This window comes from Bemisia tabaci, chromosome 7, assembly GCF_918797505.1.
Source record: "Bemisia tabaci chromosome 7, PGI_BMITA_v3".
In the NCBI taxonomy this organism is placed as follows: Eukaryota; Metazoa; Arthropoda; class Insecta; order Hemiptera; family Aleyrodidae; genus Bemisia; species Bemisia tabaci.
The window spans coordinates 52,407,885-52,424,636 of NC_092799.1; the positions used below are offsets into that span (position 1 = coordinate 52,407,885).

Here is a 16,752-nt window from a genome sequence, read left to right on the forward strand (position 1 = left end):
ATAGTTTTCCATGATGCACCACTGTTATTCTCGTGATCTGGTGGCAATTTAATGTTACCTTTGACTGCAAGTTAAGATTCTGAAAATGGTAAAACAAATCTCCAGAAGTTTGTACGTGAGGGCATCAATTCTTTTGCGCCGCCATGCCTCGACAAAATGTAGACGTTTAGGTGAAGGAGTTGTTTGCGTTAAAAAAGAACAATTTGTTATTAGCTCGAACGATCTTTTTTCGTAATTAACAAAATTTTTGATACTATCGGTAATAAAAATAATAGTGTCCACTGTTACAGCAGAAAAAACGAAGCAATAAAGCGAATAACAGATATTTACAAACATTTTTCGGAGAAAAAAGAACATCATTTGGTTTGTGTTGAACCCTTACTCTTCTGCCTGTTAATTTACAAATGAATCTACACTCGGTCGCAACCGTTTCATAATCTTTGTCATTCTAGTGATTTACTGTTTTTACGTCATGTCTAGAATATCCATCTCAATGGTTCAAATATATAATGATTTCTATACATCTGTTCAGATAAAATATAAATTCAAAACGGATTTATAAATTTTACTGGCTCTTTACTTTCTTCATTTACTTACATATCATACATGGGGGGTTTCACTCTACGAAATTATATATTATTCGAAAAATTCAACGATTTATTCAAGTATGTACAGACATTTTATGAACAAAGTTTTATAAAGTTTCAGTCATAAGAGTAATGTAACTTTGGGCCTCAAGGATTTAGTAAGGGGATAATACGCTATGCTTTTTACATAATTATTATTGCTTAGAAAATTGTGACGGGCTGAGAATATGAATGTATCGAAATCGGACAGACCAAAATTAATGCATGAAGAGCATGTTTTGCATTTATTCACCATTTTTTTTCATTTGCAAAAAATCTAATTACTCTGCTTAGATAACTGTAAAAAGCTGCATCAGAGCACGGGAAATAATGAGTGCCGGTTAAGTTCCAAAAAAGAAATTAGCTTGAATCATCTTAGTTGAATATTCATAAAGACGCAAACCTTAAAAAACAACATGCGAACCCAAATGTATGAACTATAAAGTACACCCTCATGGAAATTGAAACCTTTTAAAAATCCGTTAACCCTTTCTTGTGAAAAAATTCACACTCTGTCCAATTTCTAATTTTTACGTTTTTGTATATTGCAGGCGTTACAGTAATGGTTGAGTTCTAAAAACGCACATCAATTTCATTGTCCTGACTGAGATGGCTCCCTGTATTCATTTTCTCCATGGCAAAATCTGAAAATAAATAGGAGCGGTGCTGGTATATTGTTTAATACAAATACATTTGTTCCAAAGTAAAACTTCAGAAGCACCAAGTTGAGTAAAAAAAAGTATGCAGACTTAAAATGCATTCAAATCTTTCAAATGCCACTAAAAATACTTGTCAAAGATCTTACAACGTGATTCTTTTAGAGCGAGTAGGATACAATTTTCAGACGGGCTAATTTCTGTAATTTTAACGAGATGAAAGCTCAAAATATTCTTAAACAATGAAATTAAGTGCTTCTTCATGGAACGTAAATTTGGCAGGAAGGAAACTAACAAATACAGAATTCTCATTATGGAAATGATGATGTGCCTTTTCAAAACTTACCCATTTAAATTTTAACACACCACTACAGGCGATTACATTGTATATTCGGAGAGCGTAAGTAGAGAGAGTAAGTCCTAGTCGCAGGGTTTACAAATTCTTCTTGAAAAATAAATTAAGTGATCTTTATTTTCTTATTTTAAACCTTAATCCAATGGGAAACAGCTGGGGAGAGAGAAAATTTTAGACTATACTGGATTTAAAGGTGAGTTAGCTACGTTGAAGCGAGTAATTTTGGTATTAATTTTTGATTACTCGAACATGCATTTAGGTTAAAATCATTCAAATAATTTGTTTTTTTATAAATGTACCAGAGGCGAAAATGATGCCATTATTTGTACAAAGTTTCTTTTTAGTGTGCATGCCTTACAATTGAAATGCATAGGATCGTTTGTAAGTATTGTCACATATTACAAAACATTAATAAAAGAAATGCGTGAAATTAATGGAAATGCATAGTTTATATCATTGTTACTTTTCGTGTGCCTATTGTAAAAGTGACGCCATGAGAACATGACGGAATATTTGAAAAGCAGACAGTTCTGCCGTTAAAAAGACCAAAATTGAAAAAACGGTTGTAAAAGAAAGATACATATCCCGGAAGAGAGCAAAATAACACTTTAAAATTTATTTCTCAGATATATTTATATAAAAGCGCAAAAATCATCAGACTTTAAATTGCATGATCCAAAATTGAATGTAAACTAATGCCTGAAATAAAATCTAGGAAAGTAGTTGAGATTTTTGACTGTCCAATGGGCGGATGAGCTATACTTGTACTTTTCACATTGATATTTTCTGTTGATAATACAAAGAGAGCAACCTAACTGAATGAGTGTTTCAGGGTTAAAGGTAATAATCTACCCCTCCCCGGTCCGTAACAAGACATTTTTTCGTGTAAGGAGGGAATTTAAGTGCTCGGCTGATAGCGCTGATAGGATAGTGTTAGGTTTTGATTCCACAGTTGGGAAACACTCAAAGCAGAATTTGTTCTGCTAGAAAAGAATTTATTATAGAGATTCTCTCACAAAAAGAAGTATTTTCTCTGATGCTTCTCTTTGACTCACTTGATCCCTCCTCTCCTCTCGTCAAAACTAGATTTTCAAAGAAGAGAAGAAACCGTTCAAAGATGGGTACACCTTAAAATTAAACGCGTCATATCGGGTGAGGGTTTGAAGAATGCTTCAATTGCTCATATAGTACAAAACAGGTTTAGTGATAGAGGGCAAGGGACTAGATTCTTTGTAAATCTACATTTCCAATCTACGTTTCCATGCTATTCAATTGAAAAGTCAGATATTACACCAAAAGGTACAGAGTAACTATGGAGATATTTAAAACTTTGATCAAAATTCATAAAAACTTGTAGCAAAATTGACCCGACAATTTCGAGCATGAAAATGGACTTGTATTTTGTCACCGATGACATAGAATTCGAAAATGTGCAAAGTTCAATTATACATGTGTCCAGCGTGTCTTGAGCGCGCTGAAATATTTTGAAACGTGATGTGCCGTTGAATAACCTACCGGAACTTAAGGGAATGAAATCAAAAGAGCAATGGAAAAATTAGGAATTGGATTTGCATGTTCCAAAACGATCCGTTTTTTTCTCATAAAAAGTCTAGTTTGTCTTTATTTAAAAAAATCGTTCACCCACTTGTTGAACATGGACTGTTCAAAATTTTAATCGAGTCGCTCGCTTCAATTAAAATAATGCTTGACAAATCAAGATTACTTTTCTGATAAATAGATTATATGGAAACCTTGACTCTTAGAAAGGGCGCAGAACAGGTATTTTGGATCAAATTTAACTTTGAATTTGGATTTCTAATCATACAGTTTTACATCGTCGCTTCAAATGTTGTCCCTTGAATAAAAGGAAAGGTTTTCCACGACACACTTTGCTTATAAGACCCCTACACCAATAGGATGAGGTCCACTAAAAAGAAAAAAAAATCTACACTGTGTTTTGAGAATTTGGGTTCTTAAATTGTAAAAATAATTTTTCCCCTGATCCTACGATTCTGATCTTTAGTACTAGAGACTCTTCGACGCATATTAGATTTGAGCCTGTTGTCCGCTAATATCAGTTCAATTTTAGTGCCAAGAGAATTTTGAAAAGAAATAAGTGTTTTCCGGTAAAATGAACAGAGCCACAGAGATATGCTGGCAAAGACTCCAACACACACAGGAATATTAAAATTAGAAGATATTTTATAGAGCCTTAGTCAAAATTTAAGAGTAATGGCTTTCAGAAAGGTTAGAAAAAAGTTGATACTTCAGCTTCAACCTCTCTAACTTCATAGTATTGATCCTAAATCAATTTATATTCCCAAAGCTAAATACATATTTCCGGTAGAATGGGATAATTTCTCTTTAGTGGAGCTCAATCCGAATTCATTCCACGACCATTGGTTGGATTAGCAGTTTCGTATTTAATCTTGACGTGGCTGAAAACATTCCACTTGGATTCCAGTTTTCCCTGTGGACGGACAAAGTTCCCTCTCGCCGCCAGAATAATTATATCTCGTACTGCCAAACTTTGCATAAAATAAGCATTTTGTACACAGAATCAAATGGATGAATATGTTTCATGAAATATTGATTCGCTATGCATAAATCGCGTCTTTCCGATACTATGCCGATTCTTAAAGTTCGTAACATTGTTTTTTTCTCCATTTGAATCCATTAAAAGAAATCGAACCCATGTGAAACGACTTGTCTCGATAAGTATCGATCGTTTTTCATGCATTCGAATGGATAAAACCCGGTGTTGCTAACTTGCATAAATCGCCGTAATTCAAATGAAATGCGAGGGAAGTGAAACGGGAGCATGCTATCACGAGAAAAAATAGAGTCTAGAGTAACCGGATGTTTCCGAAATCGAACTTTAGCACGAAATTTGAAAAAGAACAAAGAGCACTTACCGAGGAGCAACAAATATAGCACATTGGACAAAATAAAGGCAATCTGCCATTTAAATGACTTTCTTTTAGGAATATTTTATCTCGCATGGGTAATGATGATCCATGGGCCTCCTTGACTTGAACTATTTTTAAAATCATCAATAAATATTCAAAAAGCAATATCGTTGATAGTGCTGCAATATGAGTTGAAGGATAAAATTCAAAATAGAGATATTGTCTACTGCCTGGAAAAATCTCTCTTAGTTTAGATTTAAAAAAATGTTCTAATTTTTTACAGAATAATGCTCTGAACGTGTCAGTGAAAATTATTTTAGGGCTAAAATAATGATTTCTAGCGCTTGAATGATAATGTATCTAAAAGTTAAAATCTCTATTCATGCGAAAAAAGTTCAATCTTTAGATTATGAAACGTTATCAGGACTAATTATCCAAGAAAAAAAGTCACGAACATTTTTTATTTAATAAATATTTGTATTCAAAAGTTTGGAAACTCGAAAGATCCTTCTCAAAAGTATGCACAAAATTGTAAATCTTCTAAATCAGGCTATTTCTCAGAGTACCCCATTTAATTATCTGCGATTGGCACTCATGAAATCATCATACAAACTATGGCGCATAATTTGACCGTGAAAAAGCAGTTAACGGAACGGAAATGATTCATTTAAATTATCACCATCCGACAGGGATGTTGTCCAAAATCCAACTTTTGTTCCCCCTCGCGGGTTTATCTCGTCCATTGGCGAGGCGTGAATGATCGATTATCGACATTTCTCCCATTTGAAGCTATGCTAAACGATCAATTATTAAGGTTGCGAACACCCTGTTTATCGATCCTTTTCCATCGGTTTAAATTGGAGATTTGTCGATAGATCGCAAAGCACGCCACGCCACTGATCTTGTCCATTTTCAAATTCGAACTACGGGGAGATGGCGAAACATTCAGCTGCTCGTAAAAGCACTACTCACGCCCGACTTGACTAATATGATGCAAGATGTTTGCTTATGAGCCGAGAGGGCCCTGTTTTTGCTTTGGTTCTTCTGCCGGAATAGTCGACCGGGGTCGCTTGAGCAAGCGGTAAAAAATTAAGCCACGCTACGATGAAGAGGGAGTCGCTTGAAGCAACTAGGCAGCACCAAGCAGCCTTATTTCGGTTTCCACGAGACATTGCTTAGCCCGTGGAAGGACTTCTTCAGAGCTCCGCTATCGGCCCAGGAGGAGTTAAGATACACGTCGTCATCATCTTGTTCAAGTTTCTGAAAAAATACCAAACGCATTCCTCACATTACTCAGCAAAAATGACTTACGTTCAAGGGAAAACAATACTTTCACAGCCTATTATAGGGGAGTGAGAGAGAAACATGAGGTAGACTAAAAGTTACTACCAGAGACAAAAGTTCTGTTACGAACAGATCACACACCACATTCTGAGCGATGAGCATTCTTGAGGAATCGCGTTGGAAAAAATTAAAAAAAGACAGCATAGGAAATAGGAAAAATTGTGATTTTCTCTGAAAAAGATACAGGAGATGAAAACTTTATGGGATCAGCCCCCAGTTTTGAGGACTTGTGTCGATTCATGTCGATCGAATTCACATCCTCCTTGATATTGAACATATAAAACTCGTTTTAATGAAATTCACTTTTTATCGAACGGTTCTGTAAGTGTTGAATTAGCGGTGAACATGATGCAGGAAAAAAGCGGGTTGAAGGCGGGCTACGGCGCTGTCCGAGCGCACACGAGTGCCCCCTCGCGGTCATTGCAAGTTGCATGCACTTATTTACATTTATAGCTGGAAACGTTAAGGTTAATGGCTGCGCCGAAAGATAAAGCGCCCGTTTAAAGCCAACACCGGCCATATTAAGTGAACGATAAACACATATACGACACTCCAAGTACCGCGCCCGCACCCAAATTCTTCTCGCAGCGTCTAAGTCTTCACCGCGATCCAACGACAGAGCTGTCCAAAGGGCGCGCTTAGATGTTGCCACTTTTTTGCTAATTTTCTTTAACGTCAGGTGTCCCTCACAATGAGAGTCATTGGTGCCTTGTTGAGTGATTCCCTGAAAATTGCACGAGTCACGGTGCAATGGACTGTACAAGCTACGAAATTAAGCATTCTTATACATGTTTCTTAACCAAAATTTCACGTAAAATACGATTCGCGCAACGTGGAATACTCAAATTGACTCCTAACTAAGATATTCAATGTTTCTCGACACGTAAATTCAAACCTCCCGCTCATGAAAACGCAATGGTCCATGTGAGTCAAATCGCACATTAAACGTTACCGTGGCAAGTCTCTGCGATACGAATATTCAGTAACCTCAATCTTGAATCTTTGGATCAGCCACAGCAAATGGTTTACACTTTGAACGTTAAATGACAATGCTCAATTGAGAGACCAAAACCGTTGTAAGTCGCGATTTGACTCACGGAGGGTGACCCACTTTTTATGACCGGACATTTTTAATTTCCTGTAACCAATGTAGAATAAAAAAATTGATATCTTGGTTAAGAGTTGATTTCAGTAATTTCCGATGCAAGAATCTAGTTTTGCGTGAAATTCTGGTTGAGAACCAAAATGTATCATAATTTATTAATTCGAACCTCGTCGAAAGGTCCATTTTCATGAATCGGTGAGGACCAGTGACACACTAGTTCTGCCTTTTGTTGCAGAGGACAGAAAATACAAAAATGAAATGAAAAAAATGGGGACCGAATACTCTTTGATCGAGTTATCTTGATAAGTCCCTCGTCATCAACTACGAAATATCACGAATAGTTCGAGTGTCAGAGTCAACGAATTTACCCTTGACTATGAGAAAGGGACTTCTTTATCTCGTGTAAATCAAAACAGCCACTTGAGCAGTCTCCTACATGTTTGCTTTGTTATGTTTTCAACCAATTAGAAACAAATTTACGAACTAAAATTGTCAACGATCATCCAAAATACGAGTAACAAAAATATAGTTTATTACACCATATCACGCTTCTGTGCATTAATGTTCTATATTCTGGATGCATTTCTGGCACCACATTTTCATCACAATTTGAATTAAATAATGATGAAATATCAAATCATGCATGGTTTTAAAAATGGTCCTTTACAACAAACGATCAAACAGGAGCCGCACATCGTATGGTCAGTGAGACTCTACGCAGTGGCAGACGATAGCAGTCAATTTGCATACGTTAGTGCGCCTTCATTTTCGTCTGATACTGTGCAGTACTTCAGTGATAGAATAGTTGCTCAGAGCGCCTTGTGCAGCATCGCTTCGACTTGATGGCAGAGGGCCATGATTACCGCTGAGATAACAATCTAGTGCGTGCGCATTCCGCAGTGACACCTTTTTGGATCACCGATGGTGAGGTAAAAAACATTCATTCCTCAATTTGCGACGTTGCAAGTTTTTCATTGCTTATTTTATGAGCGTAAACCAATACGACAGCTCTAAAATCCGCCGACATTTTTCCTAGGTAATTATGACCAAAAATCTTATTCTAATGGATCATTAAAGTCCATGTGTATGCTTTGATTTAAAAAAAAGGAATAGAAGTATGAGTAGGACCTTCGAAAGGACAAAAACGAATCTGAAAGTTTGAGCCCTCAATGTAAACGGACCCGAAGAGTTGAAAAAGCGCTAGAACAAATTGACTGACGATCTCTGTTACCATCTGCTCACCTTTGGGCTTTTGCGTCTATGACGTAGAGATTATGAATTTTGATTGGACCAGGTTGAGCCAAAAGGAACCAAACCACATCAGCTATTGGAAAATGGAATTGGGCAATTCAATTTTGTACATGATTTGTTGTGGAAAATCTTTCTTTTTGCAAATTTCAGCGAAATTTCTGCATAATAGGAAGCAAATTCCTTGAACGTTTCAAAAGAATCCGCACAAACGTTCTCTTGTAAAAAATATAATTGCTCAGTTAAATGTGGCAATAATTGATGTGGTTTGGTTCGTTTCTACTAAACGCGGTCCAATTATATCCCTCCAAATGATCACAAGAGAAAATAAAGAGAGGAAATATAAAAGTAAATACACGAATGAAAAAAGAAGCATCAACACAAAAAAGTAAAAGAGCGACCATATCGCAATCTAAGTTTGTAAAATAATAACTTAATTTGGGGAAAAGGCTGTTAAGAAAAAAAAAAAAAAAAAAAAGCAAAGGATGAACAAGTTAGGTTAGGATCCAAACGCATCGATTTTCTAAACAGGAAAAGAATAGATAACTCTTTTGCAAAGTTTTTGCAAATTTCGAAGGTGTCGACTCCATTTGAGGCCTCTCTCGCTACCTTTAAATTTTGAAAATATGCCAGAAAATTCAACATTTTTGTCGACCCCCCCCCCCCCCCCCCCCGGCTCCAAGTTTCAGAAAGATCGCCGGGATAGAAGACGACCTGTGGACGCAGCAGAGCTTACCCATTGACAGAGGATGAGTTGAGGAACGATAGCGATCCTAGGCTTTCTTTGCTTAGGAAGTCTTCAGTCATCGCCGCTTTTAGTTGGCGCCCAAAACTATCCACATCGTCTCTGAAAGAACCAACAGACAAGGAAGAATAATTACTGGCATGCTATGTAAAAATAAGGCTTTCACACTTCAATTGAAAACTCGTTTTCAAAGAGGACCTAAACACAATATGGAGACCGTGCGAATCCACAAGTTTTTACCCGTCTCTAACCCTAAAATGCTCCTAGTAGGTCAATTTCTTGGGCAGTCAGGTATATTCTTTCCGCTAAATGATGCACATCAACCCGTCACAGCCGTAAAATAGCTATCTCATTTTATTTATTTTTTTCCCAGCTCAAGGACAATTTTGCCTCACCGCATCACATTTGTCTCTGCCTAGAACCCATACCTGCGTCTTTTAAAACAGGGACAATCCCATTGTACATTATAGAGACCGAGACAAAAGGCATCACAAGATCGATCGCTCGCGCGTCAAATCCGATATCGTCCCACCTGTCCCATTAAAAATTCCTAACGTAGCGGTTAAAATCCCTCCTCTCTCGGGGGTGGGGGTGATGAAAGCATCCCTAAAGATTTGAGTGCAGTTGAGCGGGCGCTCAGCGCTCCCTTTGTAATTCTAGAATCCCTCGTGCCACCCCTCTCCCCTCAAAAGAGCGAGGCTCAATTTTGAATCAAAACGACACCTCCCCCAACTGCCAAGGCCAAAACAACGCAACTCAAATGCTATTTACTAGCAAATGCGCGGTTTTTGAGACATGACGACGGCAGTTTCCACCGTGAATACCCCCCTCTCCCTTCCACTTGGGCGTTATTATCCTCGCGAATCAAATTCAAATTCGTTGCGGCGTATCATCGAAGCGAGCTCGCCGGTAACGTGTTTCCGTTATTTTTATTGGCTCGTCGTCCCCGACGAATTTCGCTCCGTTTTTGTTTTATTTGCTTCGGCGTTTCCGCTTTTGGATGGTCCGGATTACGGAGCGGTTGTCAAGTTCGATGAGCGGAAGCGGTTAGATGCACATGTCGGAAGACTCGAATTGCCGCCCTGTCACCTGGTGTCCCTACGCAGGGATAATATTCCCATATGAATCCTTTTAAGATATAAAAATGACTTGCAATGCCAGGAAGCCGCTTTTTCCCGAAAAAACTTGGTTTCTTTTTGCAACACGTACCCAGAAAAAATAAATTTAAAGGACCCCACTATATCCTCCCAGGTCTCGGGGACAAGACGTCTTGGCAATTTTTTTCTCTCTCTCTTTTTTCGTTTGTAGTGCTAGAGACCCAATGGCAAATCAACCCACCATATAAATTTCTAATTCGAGCCACCAGAGCGCTGCTCTGAGTCCCATTGAATAGATCATTGGTGAGCTCTATTGTTCTATTTTATGCTGCGAAGAGGAAATTAATGTTATCCTTTTATTTTTGGCAGTTATAAAAGTGAAAATGCGAAAATTAAAATGACCTCAGGACTGGAATACTCTAAAAATTGCGAAATTTCCGGGTCTTTGGAAGCTAATATTCTAAGCAAGATACCCTTGTGAGGCAGAAGTCAAGTTTGAAGATAAACGCTACTTTCGCTTAGTGATGATTGATGAGGAATTTGCCGCGATAAAAATCTGCCAAATAATGAGCGTTTCGAGTGAGCTGAAAAGACTGAGCGCTTACGAGGTGCAGGTGCATTCAATGCGACGGCGCTGTCGCCGTATCACCGCGGCATCCGGCCAGCGCCTACAAACCTACAAGGATACCTCAGGCATTGCGCAATGCGTGAAGGCACGCCGCGGCGCGGCGCTAGGATGCGACTATTCGTGTACGAGGGATGTCCAAATTGCATAGCGGAATAATTGAAGGCGTTCTGACTGACCGCAAGCGTGCGATACCTCAGAGGTAGCATGCCTCTTGAGTTAGAGACCCCATACTAACAATCTAACATCAATGTAATCGAACTGAGACAAACGTTAGGTTAGGCGGTCACCGATACTTTTTGCCTGTCGATGATTGGTGGGCTACTTTTTGAGCAAAAAATCAAATACAATTCGCCTAACGATGACAGATGTGTGTTGAGATGAGTAAATTGTTAGGCGATTTTTGGCAAGTAAAGACTTCTTATCCAAAGGCTCACTTTTTTTATTTTTTTTTTTTTTTCATTTTTTTTTTTTACTACCCACAAGCGCTACTCTTGCGCTTCAGTCCCGTCCCCCTCCATCCCTAACAACCAGCCCCAGGCAACCACTGTTTAGGACCGTCAAACTCGGATCGCCTGGACGAGAATCGAACCTAGGACCTCTCGATCATAGAGCTAGCGCTACAACCACTACACCATAGTAGGCCGACAAGCCCTACCATGGTAAGTATCTTTGGCTATAACGATAGAAAAAACAACTTAATCGGCCCGAAACATTTATAAAGAAACAACTTAAAACGGGACTAAGGCCGCAAATAATGAACATATAATAAAAGAAAAAACCCGGGACGTTTCGCAGAGATCACACCCGCATTTTCAACCGGCAAAAAGAAAATTATAAGAAGGACACTATAAGCCTCACCGTTGTTATTGTGAGACTGATCGTGCAACCAAAATAAACGAGTAAGCGCAACTTGAAACAAAGCACATCGAAGCAGAGATTACTCAGGTGTTCCAGCTCCATCTAGGCCCGAAAGGAAGAACTGGTGATAAATGCTACTGAGTCCATCCACATCAGCGCGGTAATTACAAACTGTACTTATATTCTTGAGGACGTGAACCATCTCAAGTAGGACCCTCGGAAAATAATGCTTCTTAAATAAGTTTTAGCTTCTGAGAAGCATTATTTTCCGAGGGTCCTACTTGAGATGGTTCACATCCTCAAGAATAGAAGTACAGTTTGTGATTACCGCACTGATGTGGATGGACTCAGTAGCATTTATCACCAGTTCTTCCTTTCGGGCCTAGATGGAGCTGGAACACCTGAGTAATCTCTGCTTCGATGTGCTTTGTTTCAAGTTCCGCTTTCTCGTTTATTTTGGTTGCACTATCAGTCTCACAATAACAACGGTGAGGCTCATAGTGTCCTTCTTATAATTTTCTTTTTGCCGATTGAAAATGCGGGTGCGATCCCTGCGAAACGTCCCGGGTTTTTTTTATTTTATTTTATGTTCATTATTTGCGGCCTTAGTCCCGTTTTAAGTTGTTTCTTTTGGCTATAACTCATCACTGGGTGGATCTGAGCGTCCACTTTCGCAAGTACATTTTACTCAATCGATAAGTTAGCTACTAATGCTAGATTTTTAAAATATATTACCTTTGCAAGTTTCGTCGAAACTGTGAGAATCTTACGGAAAAAAGAAATACATACTTTCTTTGAAGTTTTCCCAGCTGGTATTATTTCATATTAATTTTTATCCGTCAGCCAAAGAATTCCACCTGAATTCAAAGGATCTTGGCAGCATCAAAGAAAGTCAAGCGACATGATGGAGGATGGATAAGATTAAACAAGGAACGGTCTCTTTACTGTTTCCGGGTATTGAGTTTGACGCAATTTGGCTAATCTCGGATTAAAATGAGCCCACTATTTTTTGTCATTTGTAAAGTGCAAACAATTCTTGAACAACATCGAACACTCGCGTTTATTTTCACGCATTCATCCTCTGATCTCCACGCCAATGTAAATTCATGTTAAATTGTAAATTAATGTAAAATCGGAAGGCAAAGCTCAACACTCGCTTTGTACTGCACTAAAAATGCCTGGGTCGACAGTCAGAGCTCTCAGACTTCTTTTTATACACAACAAAGTCAGACTGGCAGTCTCCTTGCACATGCGGGAATATGGGTGCACTTATAAACGAGTTACAGATAGTTATTTCTTATGGCAAAGTACAATACACTTGTGAGGTATACCTCAAAAATAACACCTACAGGTTTTAAATCGTAGTTTTGATTTATAAGTTCAACGTAAGTTTTGAGGGATGTTTCGTTTAATTTTAGCAAATAAAGAGGCGATTTTGCAAAGGGACAACACTATTTTTCCGTCATTTAAATCCATTGAGATTATTGATTTTTGGCAGCTTGCCTCACTAAGATATTGATTATTTTATAAAGATTTAAATTGAGGAAAAAAAGTGTTGCCAACTTTCCAGAACCGACAATGAGCAAAAGTTTGCATCAGCCTTTTTTTAAATATAATATATCAAAAAGAACTGCAGTTTCTTTGTAATAGTTTGCTACGCTATGTAGCCAAGCTTTTTAGTAGCATTTTTGCGGCATCTTATAGGACACAAAGCACAAGCAAAACTATTAAATCAAAGGCAATTTTAACCTTTTCTGCTCCATTTACATTTATGAGGGCGGTGGCTATAAAAACGCAACTACCCTTAATCCTCAATGTTTAACATTCCGTATAATTCGACACCCAACAACCGCTACACGACATACGACAAGGAAAATAAAAACCCTTTGCCAAACGATCGAACAGTGTCGTATGAAGTAACGTACTATAAATACAGAGAAAACAACCAACTTAGCAAATTTTGCAACAACGTAATGATCATGCAGACCAACGTTATCAGATGCGGTTAAGCACTTTTTCCCTGTGTCTTTTTTCACGTAAGATTGAAATTTTTGGGGCGCAAAAGGCAACCTCCGAACCGTGACCACTAAGAGGTAATTCTATCTCGTCAATATTTACAGTCTCCCAGTGTTGTCAGAGTCACGAAATTAAAAAAAATTACAGATGAAAATTACGACCCGAAAACCCGACTTGGGAACAATGCGGCAACTTTGCAGTCTACTCTAACCACATTGCTCGCCCATTCTAGTGCGTCGTTTTATTTCTTTTTGCTCATTAGCACTGTCGCGTTTTTCTGATGTTGCTTTTCGTCTGAGGACTGATTTTATTCAGTGGCGTGGCGTGCTTATATAGATGTATCGATTGATATGCCGTTTAAACCCATAGCAAAGGATCGATAAACAGGATGTTCGCGACGAGCACCCTAATAATCGATTCTTTACCGTTCCTTCAAATCAGTAATCAATCAGTCACGCTTTGCCACTGATTTTTATTGTAGCGATTCGTGCAGCACTTGACGAAATGTCCCCGACGTTTATGACAGGGAAGAGGTCTGCCTGCTGAAAGAGATTGGTCCTTGGCAGACGGTCACTTTTATTCTGAAAATATTTTTCGTCCATCGTTATGAATGACATAAACTAAATAATTGTTTTTATTTAACTTTTCACAAAACTTTAGATCAAATTAATTAACAATGATCGATGAAATGTTCGTTGAGTATTGAATGTGAATGAAAATCCTGATGCAAACTGAGAAAAGTTGGATTTAACGTAAGGTAGAAAACTATTGACTCGGCGCTTTTTCGTTACGGGGGGGGGGGGGGGGGGGTGAAGAAGGTGCCTTAGGGAAACGTCGAATTACTTCACGTCAAATATTAGATGAAAAATAGGGGGAGTTTTATCCAAAAAATCTTGTTCCACTTGTTATAACTAAAAAAAAAAAAAAAAAATAATAATAATAATTGCAGTGTTCTCAGAGCTAAAATGCTTCTATTCTCAAAGTTAAAACGTCAAGTTGAACTCTAGGAAGGACTCCATTGGTATTCAGAAGTTGCCTCAAGCGGTATATGAGTTACTAAAGCAAAGGAAACAAAAATCAGGATAAAACAAACAAAAAGATCATAAGAATTAAAACCAAGTGGACAGGTTTAAATCAAATGGATCAATATTCATCATGACATGAGCCTTATCATGTATGCATTCTCGAGGATCACAAGGCCTCTGTAAGAAGGAACGTAGTTCTTTTTGATATAAATACGTCCATAAAATGCGATTGGTATTGTAAATATTTGGGAGGACTTAAATTTAAGACCCCAGCAGCCTGATTGTTGAAATGTTGTGTTTATCGGGTGGAAATGGATGACATAAGAGCATTCCAATGTCGCTAACCTTGCAAACATAAACGATCATCTAAACTAGTTTCACCTCTACTCCCGGTAAACTATGAATTCAAGACGAAAATTACCGTCACAAAGTTTACTTTTTGCAAAGAATGTACCTAAGTTGCACAATCCCAGCAACATTGAAATGCTCTTAGTTTCTTTTTGCAAAATGCGATCCAATTGGTTGTTGCTGCAAAAAAATAGTTTCCCACAACCTGCTATACAATGCTCCAGTGACCATGTAAGTTGGCCCGAGCACTAACTTTTCGGGAAGAAAGCCTTTCCCCTACCTGGTTTCTCACTTAATATCCGCCCGAGTTTCGCATATCTTCCGTTTCTCCTCATCGCAGCTTCCGTCAAACCGCAATTGCCCGGAAACTAGGACCGCACATCTTATCTGATAAAATCGTTCGCCCTTTAGACCGATTCTGGGGGCTTAGGCTAGACTAGTCGATGAGTCATTTGTTGATCTAATTTCATTACGTGAACGTAGAAGAAAAACGGGGTAAAAAATCACTAATGCGTGATCAATTTTCAAGGACAATTCTGTAATTTCTCCTACGATTTTAAATAGATTAAAACGCGTAATATCCAAAATCTAAGCTCAGGTTTGGATTCCCGTGAAAAATTGATGCGATTTCATGCATAAAATTTTAGAATAGCGTGAAGGAAAGAGGTTTAATGACGTAAAAAAACACTAATGTGTGATCAATTATCAATGACAATTCTGTAAATTCTCTTACGATTTTAAATAAATTAAAACGCATAATATCCAAATTCTAAGCTCAGATTCGGATTCCTCGTGAAAAATTGATGAGAATTCATGTATCTTATGTTAAAATAGCGTGAAGGAAAAAGGTTTAACGACGCGTATAGATTCTGTCGTACTTCCCCTTTGAACTACGCCGCCGCCTGTCGCCCGAGTGAAACCGAACGAGGAGGCGCCACTTAGCGCCGGCTAAGCGTTCGGTTTCGTCGCGAGAAATTCCTCAAGATAAATTCTTATTCTTCCTCCTCCGCTGACCCACTGAGCACTACCCATGTTGCCACGTTGCATTCATATGCTCGAATCAGTATGCCTACGTTACGTTTCTTTCCTTCACGCTATGCTCGAGTATGATACATGAAATTGTATCAATTTTTAACGAGGAATCCGAATCTGAACTTCGATTTTCGGTATCACGCGTTTTAAGTCAAATTTTCCAAATTCGAAAATCTGAAATGACTGAAGTGGCTTAAAATGCCATCTCGGCTCCTGTTCGATGGATTCTCCTGAAATTCGGTGTCAGGGTATGATACATGAAATCGCATCGATTTTTAACGAGGAATCCGAATCTGAGCTTCGATTTTGGGGATCACGCGTTCTAAATCAAAATCTGTCAAAATTCAAAAAATTCAAAATTCGAAAATCCGAAATGGCTTAAAATGCTTTCTCGGCCCCTGTTCGCTGGATTTTTCTAAAATTCGGTGTAAGGAGGTATTTTTCGACGGGAAACTCGAATTTTTAGTCCATTTTTTAAAATTCTCGAATTCAAGATAGCGGACGTGGGCTAAAATGCTATCTCGGTTTCTGCTTGTTCGAGTCTTGTGAAACGCGGTATCACACGGTATTTTTCAACGGAAAACTCGAATTTTTAGTCAATTTTTTAAAATTCTCAACTCCAAAATGTTGGATGTGGCCTAAAATGAGCCCCGGTTCTGGCCTCCGTTTCTGTTCGTTAGAGCTTTGTGAACCGCGGGATCAGGGGTACTTTTCGACGGGAAACTCGAATTTTTAGTCGATTTTTGAAAATTCTCAAATC

The 16,752-nt window shown here is 38.3% G+C and overlaps 1 protein-coding gene across 2 annotated transcripts in view; it reads right to left on the reverse strand.

The window, feature by feature from the left end:
- Positions 1-202: 202 nt before the first annotated feature.
- tipE (temperature-induced paralytic E) overlaps positions 203-16,752 on the reverse strand; it is a 91,660-nt gene continuing 75,110 nt past the window's right edge. For both annotated transcript variants that reach the window (XM_019054853.2, XM_019054854.2), the window contains exons 3-4: positions 8,980-9,090; positions 203-5,806 (exon numbers count right to left, since the gene is read on the reverse strand). In XM_019054853.2, coding sequence (XP_018910398.1) covers positions 5,743-5,806; positions 8,980-9,090 — 175 coding nt within the window. In that variant the 3' untranslated portion in view covers positions 203-5,742. The remainder of the gene's footprint in view (positions 5,807-8,979; positions 9,091-16,752) is intronic.